At 35.1% G+C, this 14,726-nt stretch overlaps 1 protein-coding gene across 2 annotated transcripts in view; it reads left to right on the top strand.

Annotated features, from left to right (window-relative positions):
- NF1 (neurofibromin 1) overlaps positions 1–14,726 on the top strand; it is a 260,892-nt gene that overhangs the window by 69,856 nt on the left and 176,310 nt on the right. For both annotated transcript variants that reach the window (XM_058560309.1, XM_058560310.1), the window contains exons 6-8: positions 5,131–5,198; positions 5,448–5,523; positions 6,242–6,399. In XM_058560309.1, the coding sequence (XP_058416292.1) occupies positions 5,131–5,198; positions 5,448–5,523; positions 6,242–6,399 (302 nt within the window). The remainder of the gene's footprint in view (positions 1–5,130; positions 5,199–5,447; positions 5,524–6,241; positions 6,400–14,726) is intronic.

Consider the following 14,726-nt stretch of genomic DNA (forward strand, 5'->3'; position numbering starts at 1 on the left):
TGTGATTTTAAAGCCTTGGGAAGTGCTTTACATGATGACGTTGATTGAAATAAACTATCAGAAGGAACTGAGAGAATTTTTGTGGTATGCGGGGAAGTGTTAATATAAATCAAATATCAATGAGCATTATTAATAAACTGAGTGTAAATACCTAAATTCATTTCACAAAAATTGTTTTTCAGTTTTATGTAATAGTGGATCTTGGCAAATTTAAATGTGAAACTTTATAGTATATGATTCATACTTATTTTTATTTTGCTTTGTATATTGATTAAGGAATCATCAATAATGTTTTAAATGTCTGACATAAAAGGAGTTCTACAGTGTAATTTTCAAAATACCTTGTTTAGTTTTCTTAACATTTGCTTTAAACTCAATAACTAGTTCACCAGAGATGTAAAAAGGTTGTGTCTATAAAGATGAATACTATAAGGCTATGTTCCATCTATATTACCCTTGTTCAGAATTTATGATTTTAGGTTATTACCATTATAAAATCAAGCAACAATTAAATCGCTTTGCATAATAAAGGAAAAAATGGATCAGTTTAGCTATTATGTCAAGACATGGACACCAATTATTTTAGATTATAATAAATAACCGCTCAACAGTTGAAATTTCAAGATTTTAGTATCATTAAATATTGAGAAATTAAGGAAGTGAATGGTAAAATTTAGAGATTTCCTCTATGTATAAAATATAAGTAGTATAAGTGGGATTTTATGATTTTTCATAACTATTCAGTGACATTTTGTAAATAAATCCAGTCCAGGTTGCCCATGAATAGGTGTTTGTTTAAAACATCAGTTTTCTTAGAAATGTTTAATTCCTAGTAATTAGTGTAGATGGTTCTCCATGCCCAAATAAGAGAAACTAAATGTGTGGGTAAGTGACTTTCTTTTTGTTGTGGTAAGTTATCACCATTGAATGCAGCTCCTTCATGCACATAAATTTAGTAAATGCTGATAAATATGTAAAGTATAAAGCCAGTATTAAATAGGCCAGCAAAAGATGGTTCTAGGTGACAATCATGAAAGAAGTGGAAACTCCCTGTAATATGAATAGTAAAAGTAATGTGTTTTAAATTTAATTTAGGAGCATTCGTTGAGAAACTGTGCAAGAAACCATGCTAAGTGCTAGGCTTACAAAGATTAATGAAATATTGCATCTGTCCCTGCGGAACTCCTGGCTTGGTTTATGAGACAAACATATTACTGTCAAATTATTTGCAAAGCAATGTGGCAGACTCAAATAGGGTGAGCATAAAGTGAGGGAAGAAGTATGTATTTGTGTGGGAGTGAGAGACGTTAGGAAAAGAACAAGATATGAAGGTACAAGAGTAGGTCAGATCATATTAATAAAAACATAGTAACATTTGCTGCATTTTCAGTATGTGCCACACATCATGCTATGCAGTTTACGTGCCTTTTCTCATCAGTTCTCACAGTAACCCTGTGAAAGCAGATAGTAGTATTGTCATCCCCTATATAGATAAGGAAATTGAGGCTTAAGTAACATTTCCAAGGTCATACAGCTAGTGAGTGGCAGGGTAAAGATTCAAATCACATCTGCCCATCTTGAGAGCCAGTGTACTTAACTGCTACACTATTGTGCTTATGGGTTATGAGGCTTTATTTTAGTGGCCATGAGAAGTGATGTAAAGGCTTTAGGATCGGATCAATATTCTGTTTTAGATATGCCTCTTTGCTTGAAATTTACAGAATGGCTCCTTAGAAGGTTACGTAAGCTTCTTGGACTTGGTTGTATAGGAATGTGAGTGAGAAATAATGAGGGTAGTGGAGGTCTGGATGGAATGGGATAGGGTGAGGACCAGTTTGATATGGTATTTAGGAAGTAGAATACATAGCATTTGAATAGAATACATCACATAGCATTTGGTGGTTAATTTAGATATATGAGGTTAAAGAGAAGTATCACCAAGTATTACAGAGCAAGCTGGTTAAAGCAGGAAAGTAAAGGAGGGGTTGATAACAAAGAAGAGGGTGGCTAGGAAAATTATAAATTCAGTTTTAGATTTACAGTCACGCGTTGCTTTAACAATGGGGATATGTTCTGAGAAATATGTCATTAGGTGATTTTGTCATGGTGCGAACATTGTAGAGTGTGCTTGCACAAACCTAGATGATATAACCTACTACACACCTGAGTTATATGGTACTAATCTTATGGGACCACCATCGTATATGTGGTCCATTGTTGACTGAAACGTCGTTATGTGGCACATGACACTGTTGAGTTTGTGGTATCGGTAGGATGTCTAGTCAGAATCTTGTAGGAACTGGAGTAATAAAATATATAGACATTGGAATTGAGAATAAACTAGTGTGTATAACACATTTAAGATGTCATAAAGGTAAAGTTGGTGAATATAGGAAGGCAAAAGGCTCAAGCACTGTGAAATGTAATGCCATTATTTGGAAATCAAAGGAGAGCAAGAGCAAAGAAAGGTAGAGGGATACGTTTTAAAACTGACTTGGAGAGCAAGTTACTCATTTGAAAGTTCAGAAAAACAATTGACATTTAGAAGATTGTTTAGACAGTTTTACCACTCAAAGACTTATCTCTACCTTAGAAAGATATTTATATAAATATAATAAATACCTGTATCCCTTCATTGAAAGTACATAGGGGCAACACAAGCAAAAATAAACAAATGGGGCTACATCCAACTAAAAAACTTCTACACAGCAAAAGAAGCCATCAACAAAATGAAAAGGCAACCTACTGAATGGGAGAAAATATTTGTGAATCATATATCTGATAATTGGTTAATATCCAAAATATATAAAGAACTCATACAACTCAATAGCAAAAAAAAAAAAAAAAAAATCCAACTAAAAAAACAGGCAGAGAATCCGAATAGACATTTTTCCAAAGAAGACCAACATAAAAAATGCTCAACATCACTAATCATCAGGGAAATGCAAATCAAAACCACAATGAGATATCACCTCACATCTGTTAGAATGGTTATTATTAAAGACAAGAAATAACAAGTGTTGGCAAGGATGTGGAGAAAAGGGAACCCTTGTGCACTGTTGCTGGAACTGTAAATTGGTGCAGCCACTATGGAAAACAGTATGGAGTTTCCTCAATAATTCAAAATAGAGCTACCATATGATCCAGCAATTCTACTCTGGGTATTTATCTGAAGAAAGCAAAAACATTAACTTGAAAAGATATATGCACCCCTGTGTTGATTGCAGCATTATTTACAATAGCCAAAATATGGAAACAGGTGACCTATGTGTTCCTGGACAGATGAATGGGTAAAGAAAATATGGTATATATATGTATGTATGTATAACAATGGAATATTATTCAACCATAAAAAAGAATGAAATCTTGCCATTTGCAACAACATGGATGTACGTTGAGGGCATTATGCTGAGTGAAATAAGTCAGACAGACAAAGACAAATACCATATGATCTCACTTATATGTGGAACAAAACAAACAAACAAAAAACCAAGCTCATGGGTACAGAGAAGAGATTGGTGGTTGCCAGAGGCAGAAGGTGGGGGTGGGCAAAATGGGTGAAGGGAGTCAAAAAGTACAAACTTCCAGTTATAAAATAAGTAAGTCATGGGGATGTAATGTTCAGCATGGCAACTATAGTTAATACTGTATTGCATATTTGAAAGTTGCTAAGAGAGTAGATCCTAAAAGTTCTCATGATGAGAAAAAATATTATAACTATGTATGGTGATGGATGTTAACTAGACTTATTGTGGTTATCGTTTTGCAATATATACAAATATTGAATCATAATGTTGTACACCTGAAACTAATATAATGTATATCAATTATACTTCAATTAAAAAAAAACCCATAGAGGGAGTTCCCTGCCAAGGGACTGTTCCCAGTAAAATAATTTATAGAAGGAACATCTTTTCCAGATATAAATCATTTTATAGATATGGACAATAAATTTATAGAGGGGGAAATAAAAATAACTAATATATTCATGTGGAGAAATGTTTAGTCTTGTTTTAAAAATACAATCAACTAAATCAAATTAGCAAAATTAAAAAAGTGAACATATTTAGTGGTGACAGGATGTGATAAAGGCGCTTTCACATGCTGCCTTGTGAGAGTAACATTTGGCCTAACCCATCTGAGAATCAGCTTGGCGATATTTATCAGGAGCCTTAAAAAATATTCATCTCTTTGACCAGATAATTCTACTTCTAGATATTTACTTACCTTAAAGAAATAATCAGTAATGTGGAAAGGATTTGGATATAAAAGTATTTATTAGTGTTATTAATAATAGTGAAATATTGGAAATATCTTAAATGTACAATTGGAAAATGTTTAAATAACCAGTGATTTAATATGGTGACTTAAATATTCTGAAAGATGTCAAAGCATATTGAAAAGGCTATGGCTTTGAAGCCCAATTCAATCATTTATTAGACCTGTAATCTCAGAAACAAAGTTTTCTTATCTATAATATCTGAAAGCATTAAGATTTTGAATTAAATATATTAGATTGAAAATAACTGGTGTGTTATAATTGTCAAGTAATAGTTACTATCATATATAGCGCCATCAAATATATGTATGGGGAATTTTTAATGATACGGAAAAAATTTGGGATACTATGTGAAATGAAAAGAACAGGTTTGATATAGCCCTTTGTGATCTCAGAGTAAATATGTTTGTCTTATGTGTGCATAGGAAAAGGGATGGAAGAAAATTCACCAAACTGTTAACTGTGATTCTCTCTGAATGGTACACTCATGGATGATGTCTTAAATTTCCCTTAGACTGTTCTATATTTTTTGAATTTTCTACAATCATCCTGTGTTTTATACTTCTTTAAGAAAGCAAGTTATTAAAAACAAAACAAAACAAAGGCAAAAAACTCACCACAACCTTTGTGGAAGTTCAAGGCATATTTGCTTTTTGTTGAGTTTGTCTTTAGTGGACATAACCAGTGAGTTTTGGGTTTATATTAATTGTCTTTATGTTGCTTACAAATAATACTGGAACAAGTTTGTAGGTAAAAATGAAAGTAGTATTATTTTTTTTTTTTGCTAGTAGTTCTGAATTGTATTTGTGTTAACTCAGCTGGAGTTAATTTTAAAACCTTTTTCCCCCTAGAAACAGCATTTAAATTTAAAGCCCTAAAGAAGGTTGCACAGCTAGCAGTTATAAATAGCCTGGAAAAAGTAAGTTATAACCTCTTTGGTATTAAAATTTTGTTAATTTTTGGTTATGAATGTTGCTCTCTTTAGTATTTGAAATCTAAAAGTCATGACTTGAGTGATAATTTCACATTAATTTTTAGGAAGAATGCATTGCAGTATTCTTATGAAGGAAATTAGAAGTTTGAGGTATAATTGGAGCGTATGACATTTTATTTACTATATTAAGAAAATATCTCTTTTCATATAAAAACATATGTTTGTTATTTGTAGGCATTTTGGAACTGGGTTGAAAATTATCCAGATGAATTTACAAAGCTATACCAGATTCCACAGACTGATATGGCTGGTAAGGATAAGACTGATATTTTGTCTTTTAAACTCTTACTTATGAGGTAAAAGCCTATCACTTTCCAAGTTATTTTTGTTGTCAAGGTGCTTTTACGTCTTGTCAACCAACGTCAAATAGGAAGTATTATTTTTCTCTTATATTTCTAAATTACCCTCAAGCCTTTTCCTTTCCTTTGAGCAAATAGATAAAAAAGTTTGAAATGAAGCTATAATCTTTAATTAGAGTTGTAGATTGGATATTTGATGGCTCTTCATTGTAGAGAAGCACTTTTCTGTGCTCTGGGGCTGTATTTTGTATTTAGGGAGATGTGTATAAAGTAGTAATATCCTTACCTAGAATTCTTGAGACACAACTGTAAGCAGAGAATACAGACTCCTGGAGAGCTTTGGTAATTCCCCTTGGGAGGTCATTCCGTCTTTGTTCCTTGGGTACGTCACACCTTGCATAAGGCTCTGCGCATTCAGATTAAATTCAAGTTGGGCAATTCTAAAACATGGACTTTTCTAGGATAGATCAAGGCAACTCTCTTAAGACATAGACAATATAACATTGCTTGTCTGCTTATCTGAATGAATTTGTTTAATTGTTAAGTGAACTTCCAAGTTTATCTTTTAAAAGTGTGGCCTTTGGGTTTTTGAATAGTGCTGGCTTTTAATTTAATGCCAGAGATTTTCTTCTCATCTAATAGTATTTAATATTTACATTTTTCACGTAGAGTGTGCAGAAAAACTGTTTGACTTGGTGGATGGTTTTGCTGAAAGCACCAAACGTAAAGCAGCAGTTTGGCCTCTTCAAATCATTCTCCTTATCTTGTGTCCAGAAATAATCCAGGATATATCCAAGGATGTGGTTGATGAAAACAACATGAATAAGGTGAGGAGCACAAAATTATTTCTACTGTATCCAGATGCGAAGCTGTTTATCTCACTCAAAGCGTGCAGCTTTCTAAGCTATTTCACACTATTTCAGACCATTTCTAATTACGGTCATATTAGGTCTCTTTGCTGGCCTTAGCAGAGACATGCTTGTACATAAATTTGTTTGGAGGGAAAATAAATGATACCACTCATTAATTAAAGATTTCAAACAATCCCTTAGTTTCATTCTTTTACCAGAGAAGACTAAAAAACGTAGTTTTACCTGCAAAGGTTACCCTACTAGAATTCATCACTTTCATGGTGTGTTATTTCCATGTACTTAGGTGTGTAACTATTTGGTGCTAATGAAATTGTCTAGTAACTCATTTTAGGTATTTTAGAACAGTTTTCACAGCATTTTGTTAGGAAGGCAGGATACCACATATGCTGTCGATGGCGAAATTGACACTATAACAACTGATAATTCTAAAGGGCTCTTATAGTTTTTTAAAAACAATAGCTGGGTACTAATCTTATTGTTTTATTTGAATTTCTATATGCAATTTGTTTTGCTAATACATTTGCATTTTTTTGCCACTGTGGGAGAAATACTCTTAGCTGACTAAACATGAAACAGGCTCCTGCATGAGCTGCCTATGGATGGAGAAGTTTAAAATAAGCTGAATGATTCAGTACTTTACAGAAATATTGGATAGGGAGTTTATGCACTGATGGGTAAATAAATGAACTAAATAATCCTGGAGAGTCTATGATGCTATCGTACTCCCAACTTTTCCATTGTGAGGATGCCATTTTTCATGTTAGATTGTTTTGGAGCCCTTCAAAATAGAAATTTGTTGGGGCCGACCCGGTGGCGTAGCAGTTAAGTTCACGTGTTCCACTTTGGTGGCCTGGAGTTCGCTGGTTTGGATCCTGGGTGCGGACCTACTCACCGCTCATCAAGCCATGCTGAGGTGGTGTCCCACATAAAAGAGCTACAACTCTACAACTGTGATATACAACTATGTACTGGGGCTTTGGGAAAAAAAAAAAGAAAAAGGGGAAGATTGGTAACAGATGTTAGTGTAGGGCCAATCTTCCTCAAAACAAAAAACTAGTGATTTGTTTTTGTTTCTGTTTATTGGGAAAATAGACATAGGTAAAAAGCTACTATAAATTGAGTAGTAATCTTAAGTGAATTTTTATTTTTATAATCACAACTATATCTTTCCAAATGTTTATTGGTCATTTGTATATCTTGTGTGAATTTCTCATTTTCCATTGAATTGTTTCTCTTTTATTGATTTGTAGGGTGTGTGTGTATACACTTTTTACTTGATTTCCCTTTTTAAACTTTGTTTATAGTTTTTTTTTGCTATTTAGATACTTAAAATTCGTATGTAGTCAACTCAGTCTTATTCTTTTTGTCTCCTAGCTTTTTTGGTCAGACCTCTCCTCCCAAGATTTAATTTATTTTTTACTGAGATGTAATTGACATACCATAAAATTCACCCCTCCCCTGTTTTTTTTTTTTTTTTTTGTGAAAATGATTAGCCCTGGGCTAACATCTGTTGCCAATCTTCCTTGTTGTTTGCTTGAGGAAGATTAGCTCTGAGCTAACATCTGTGCCAATCTTCCTCTACTTTATATGTAGGACACCGCCACAATATGGCTGAATGGTGTCTGTCCACAACCGGGTTCCGAACCCGGGCGGCCGAAGTGGAACGTGCTGAACTTAACCACTATGCCACGGGGCCGGCCCCAAAATTCACCCTTTTGAAGTGTGTAATTCATTGGTTTTTAGTATATTCACAAAGTTGTGCAACCATCACCACTATCTAATTCCAGAACATTTTCATCATCCCCAAAAGAAACCTTTATACCATTAGCAGTCACTCCATGGTCCCCTCTCACCCCAGCCTCTGGCAACCACAAATCTACTTTCTGTCTCTATGGATTTGCCTATTCTGGACATTTCATATAAATGGAAGCATATAACATTTGACCTTTCTGTCTGGAACTTCCCAAGATTTTTGAAACAGGCTTTTATATTTTTTCCCTAGTACTTTTCTAGGTTAAAAAATTTAGCTTTTTAGGGGCTGGACCCGTGGCCTAGCAGTTAAGTGTGCGTGCTCTGCTGCTGGCGGCCCGGGTTCGGATCCCGGGCACGCACCAATGCACTGCTTGTCAGGCAATGCTGTGGCGGCATCCCATATAAAAGTGGTGGAAGACAGGCACAGATGTTAGCCCAGGGCCAGTCTTCCTCAGCAAAAAAGAGGAGGATTGGCATGGATGTTAGCTCAAGGCTGATCTTCCTCACACACACACACACAAAATTTAGGTTTTTAAATCTTTCTGGATTTAAAAAGATGTATTATTTATTTTTTATATATTCTCTCTCTTTTCTAGTCACATTCCTTATGAGCTAAGCAGTGTTAATGGTTGATATGTATCTTTATATCTACTTACTCATACAAGCATTCAAATATATACGGTGGTGGTTATATTTTATGTTGAATATATTATATTTATTGTATATTTTTTATTATTAATATTATATTTTAAAATGAAATAATTTTATACACATTACTCTGCATCTTGCTTTGTTTACCTCAGAGTGTATCTTGGCTGTTCCTCAAAATAGTTGATGGAGATCTAACACATTCCTTTAAGTATTAGGTAATATTCTATTACACTAATGAGCCTCATTTACTCAACCATTTCACTGAAGGGAAGAATATTTAGATTTTTTTTAAGTATTTCGACAGTACATTTAATCCTTAAGTAAATATCTTTGTCCATATATTCTTGTTAACTGATGCTTTTAATTCTATAGACTAGAATTCCAAAACTGGAATTTCTGTGTCAAGGGCATTTGTATTTAAAATTTTTAGTAGTTATTCTTAGATTTACATTCCCCAGTATTTGTAGCATGTCACATTTTTACCAACACTAAATTAGAATGCCAGTTTTCCTGCATCCTCACCATACCACATGTTGCTTAATCTTTAAAATTTTTGCCAGACTAATGAGGTGAAAAACAGTATCTCATTTTACTCCTTATGATTAATGAGATTCAGGATCATTTCATGTGTTTCTTGGCCATTTGCATGTTTTCTTTTGTGTGAAGTGTCTGTTGATTTCCTTTACCTATTTTTCTATTATGTTGTTTGCCAGTCTCTTATTAATTAATGGGGCGTTTTGTCTATTAGGAGCAGTAATCTTTTATTTTAAGTTGGTTGTAAATATTTTTCTAGACCATTGTTTCTTTTGACTATAGTATCTTTTTTAGCAGAAGTATATGAAGTATACAACAAATATAACAATCACCCATTTTATATTTAACCCATCTTATCACCCATATTGACATTTTGATATATTGCTCATCTTTTTTTCTATTTATATATGGTTTAAAAAACTGAACAAGTAATGTTTATGTCAGTTCTCTTTTAATTACAGTTCCACTAATTCCATTTCTTCTTCCCCAGGGACAGCCACTATCAAGGGTTGACGTGTATTCTTCCAGTCTCTACCTTTTATATTTTTAAATGAGAGAGAGAGAGAGAGAGAGAAATCTAGTTCAGTGTTTCGCGAAGTATGGTCTTCACTTTCACAGCAGAATCAGCGTCACCTGGAAACTTGTTAGAAGTGCACATTCTTAGGTCCCCACTCTGGTCTGCTGAATCAGAAACTGTGGGGATGGGGCACAGCTAGGAACCTGTTTTTAGGTTGTTAAAGTGATTGTGATGCAAACTAATGTTTGAGAACCACTGTTCATTCAGTTATTAAACAATAACTCCCCATTCCCCCCTCCCCCAACCCCTGGCAACCACCTTTCTATTTTCTGTCTCTATGAATTTGACAAGTGTAGCTACCTCATGTAAGTGGAATCATACGGTATTTGTCTTTTTTGTGACTGGCTTATTTCACTTAGCATAATGTCCTCAAGGTTTATCCACATTATAGCATATTGCAGAATTTCCTTCTTTAAGGCTGAATAATTTTCTATTGAGTGTATATACCACATTTTCTTTAACCAATTTCTTCTGCCTCTTGACATTTGGGTTGCTTCCATCTTTTAGCTATTATGAATAATGCTGCTGTGAACATGAGTATACAAATATCTCTGACACCCTGCTTTCAATTCTTTTTGTATATAACCAGAAGTGATATTGCTAGATTGTATGTTGATTCTATTTTTAACTTTTTCAGGAATTCTTACCTCTTAAAAGGTTACTTTTGATAATTTATTCTTTGCTAGGAAATATATTTTTCAATTTTAACCAACACAGAGTTATGTATATCTACATATTTTACTTTTAATATAGAAATATAGAGAGAGATTATATTTATAATATTTTATAATTATTTTCTTCAACATCTATGTTTATAACTCTTCTCTCATTTCTAATATTTCTCATTTTTTCTCATTCATGTTTACTAAGGTTTACCTATTTTATTGGTCTTTAAAACCTAGCCTTTGACTTTATATTTTCTAGCATTTAAAATGTTCTATTTCATTAATTTTAATGTTCATTTTATATTTTTGTTTCTTGAGGTAATAGCTTAGTTCATCTATTTTCAGTTTTGAAAAAATTATAGAAGTATTTGTAGGGTTTTGAATTTTACTTCTTAGCTGCAATCATGGTTTTCATATAAAGCGTTCTCAATTTTACTGATTTCTAATTTCTCTTACTTAATGATACTATATTTGATTTAGAGGAATGTTTTATAGTTTCCAAATTATTAGTTTTTTGGTGATATTTTATTAATTTCATCGTAGTTAGAAGATGGTGGTACATAGTCGTTTAAACAAGTGTTCCATGGTCATCAGAGTAGAATGTGTATCATTTCTGTAGGGCACAGAATTTAATGTAAATCTTTATTTTTTTATTTTTTTGTGAGGAGATCAGCCCTGTGGTAACATCCGCCAATCCTCCTCTTTTTTTGCTGAGGAAGACTGGCCCTGGGCTAACATCCGTGCCCATCTTCCTCCACTTTATATGGGACACCGCCACAGCATGGCTTGCCAAGCAGTGCATCGGTGCGCGCCCGGGATCTGAACCGGTGAACCCTGGGCCACTGCAGCAGAGCGCACGCACCTAACCGCTTGTGCCACTGGGCCGGCCCCTGTAAATCTTTAAAACTGCACTTAGAACTGCCTTGTAGGAGGCTTGAGACAGTCCCTTTGTGGATATGCTATGGGAAATCCTTGGTTTAGCTGTCTGGGCTCCCTCAGGTAGCCGACAGACTTTGGCAGTATGGCGGAACTCCCCCCAGGTGTTGGTAATCACACTTAGCTCTTTATTTATTGATTTTTTTTAATTTATTTTTTATTTTTTTATACACTTTAATTTTTTTTCCCCCCAAAGCCCCAGTAGATAGTTGTATGTCATAGTTGCACATCCTTCCAGCCGCTGCATGTGGGACACGGCCTCAGCATGGCCAGAGAAGCCGTGCGTCGGTGTGCGCCCGGGATCCGGTGCGTGCCCGGGATCCGAACCCCGGGCCGCCAGCAGTGGAGCCCGCGTACCTAACCGCTAAGCCACGGGGCCGGCCCACACTTAGCTCTTTATTATAAAGCAAGCAAAGAAAAAACAACAAGCAGAACCCTAAGCAGATCGGACCAGGTTCCATTTACACCATCCTAGACTGCAAACTATATATGAAAAGTGGTTCTCTTTTGCAGTGTATAATTTTTATTATTATTATTTTTATTGTATTATTATTGTATTGTATTTTTATTGTTTTAGTTAGAGTAGGTAATATAATGGCTCAACGCAGTAGAACTTCATTATACTTATGAAATAGTACTGAGCAGCTGAACTGAGCAGCTCTGTAGGACAGCCCTCCCCTTTGTGGTTTCTTAGGACCTTGGCCAGCAAAGACTCTGCTATCTTCAACACACGGCTTCTATGGAAGTTGTTTCCATTCTGCCAGCTATAAGGAAAAAAGATAGCATGGGAAGGCATGCTAAGGATTTTTATGGATAAGGCCCGGAAATGGCATATATCACTTTCATTTGTATTCCATTGAGTATAACTTAGTCACATGGCCACGTTTAACTGCAAGAGTGGCTGAGAAATATAGCTATATCTCCAGGAACAAGAGGTAAACATGGGAACCAAGCAATAAAGGAGTTAGGAGAGAGCGAGGGAAGTCAAGGATGGCTTAGACTGCTGTCTCCCTAGAATTTGCAGTTATTTCTTTTCTTTTCTTTTTTTTTTTTTTTTTTTGGCGAGGAAGATTAGCCGTGAGCTAACATCCATTGCCATTCCTCCTCTTTTTGCTGAGGAAGATTGACCCTGGGCTAACACCCATGCCCATCTTCCTCTACTTTATATGTGGGATGCCTGTCACAGCCTGGCTTGATAAACGGTGCATATGTCCGCACCCGGGATCCAAACCTGTGAACACTGGGCCAGCCCCTCCAGTTATTTCTTTTTGGATGAAAAGTTATATGTCAAGAGTTCCTGTTTACTAGGAGAATAATACAAGGTTTAAGTGCTGTAAGAATTCAGGTGAAGTTTGGATGGTAAGGAAAGTTTTATGGAAGAGGTGGAACCTTAGTTGAACTTGAGGTAAGAATAGAATTTAGATGAGAGAAAGAAAAAGAGAAAGAGTGTTGTTCAAACTAGAGTAGTCAAGAAAATGGATGCAAAAACGTGAAGGTATGTTCAGGGAAATTAGTTAGCTAGGGAGTGGAAGATTCATGCAGGCGGTGATAAGAAATGAAGATGAAGAGGCAGATGCGAGTAGTTTGAGTTTAAACTTTATTCATTAGGTCATGAGGAAAAGTCCAAAGGTTAGGGTTAGAGGTGAAATATGCAAAGTAGTGTTTTTGGCTGATGAAAGGGAAGTCCAAAGTGGGAGCTATTTCAGAGGAAATATGAGTTTAGCTTTTAAAATTTTATTTACTTATTTATATTGTGGTAAAATAACATAAAATTTACCCTTTTAACCATTTTTAAGTGTACAATTCAGTAGCATTGAATGCATTCACAATGTTTTGCAACCATTACCATTATCCATTTCCAGAACTTTTTCACCATCTTAAACAGAAACTCTCTACCCATTAAACAGTAAGTCCCCATCCCGCCTCTCCACAGCCCCTGGTCATCTCTCTTGCTTTCCATCTCTGCGAATTGCCACATAAGTGGAATCATACGATATTTGTCCTTGTATGTCTGGCTTATTTCCTTTAACGTAATGTTTTCAGGGTTCGTCCATCTTGTAGCATGTAATAGAATTTCATTCCTTATTATGGCTGAATAATATTCCATTTTAGATATATACCATATTTTGTTTATCTCCTAGAAGTTTCTTGTGTGCAGTCGTATCTCATTGTGGTTTTGATTTGAATTCCCCTAATGATTAATGATATTGAACATCTTTTTGTAAGCTTATTGGCCATTTGTATATCTTCTTTGGCAATGCGTCTATTAAAGTCCTTTGCCTATTTTTGAATCGGGTTTGCTGCTGCTGTTGTTGAGTTGTAGGAGTTCTTTAAGTATTGTGGATATCAGTCCTTTATCAGATATATAATTTGCAAATATTTTCTCCCATTGTGTAGACTGTCATTTCACCTTCTTGATAATGTCCTTTGACACACAAAAGTTTTTATTTTTGATGAAGTCCAGTTTATCCATTTTTTCTTTCTTGTGCTTTTTTGGTATCATATCCAAGAAATCATTGCAAAATCCAATGTTGTAAAGATTTTCTCCTATGTTCTCTTCTAGGAGTTTAGTTTTATAGTTTTAGCTGTTTAGATTTTTGACCCATTTTGAGTTAATTTTTGTATATAGGGTAAGGGGAATGGTCTAACTTTGTTCTTTTGCATGTGGATATCCAGTTTTCCTAGCACCTTTTATTAAAAAAACCGTCCCTTCTCCATTGAATGGTCTTAACACCCTTGTTGAAAGTCATTTGATCATATATGTGAGGATTTCTTTCTGGACTTTGTATTCTATTCTATTGGTCTATATGTCTGTTCAGCCAGCCCTGGTGGTCTAGTGGTTAAGATTCAGTGCTCTCATTGCCATGGCCCAGGTTTGTTTACCTGTCCATTGTCATACTGCAGTGTTGCTGTGATGCTGAAAGCTATACCACAGGTATTTCAAATACCAGCAGGGTCACCCGTGTTGGACAGGTTTCAGCAGAGCTTCCAGACTAAGACAGACTAGGAAGAAGGACTTGGCCACCCACTTCCGAAAAAACTGACCGTGAAAACCCCATGAATAGCAGCAGAACGTTGTCTGAAATAGCACCAGAAGCTGAAAGGATGTTGCATAAAGACCGGGCAGGGTTCCACTCTGCTGTACATGGGGTTGCTAGGAGTCAGAA

The sequence above is a fragment of the Diceros bicornis genome, chromosome 18 (genome assembly GCF_020826845.1).
Source record: "Diceros bicornis minor isolate mBicDic1 chromosome 18, mDicBic1.mat.cur, whole genome shotgun sequence".
NCBI classification, from domain to species: Eukaryota; Metazoa; Chordata; class Mammalia; order Perissodactyla; family Rhinocerotidae; genus Diceros; species Diceros bicornis.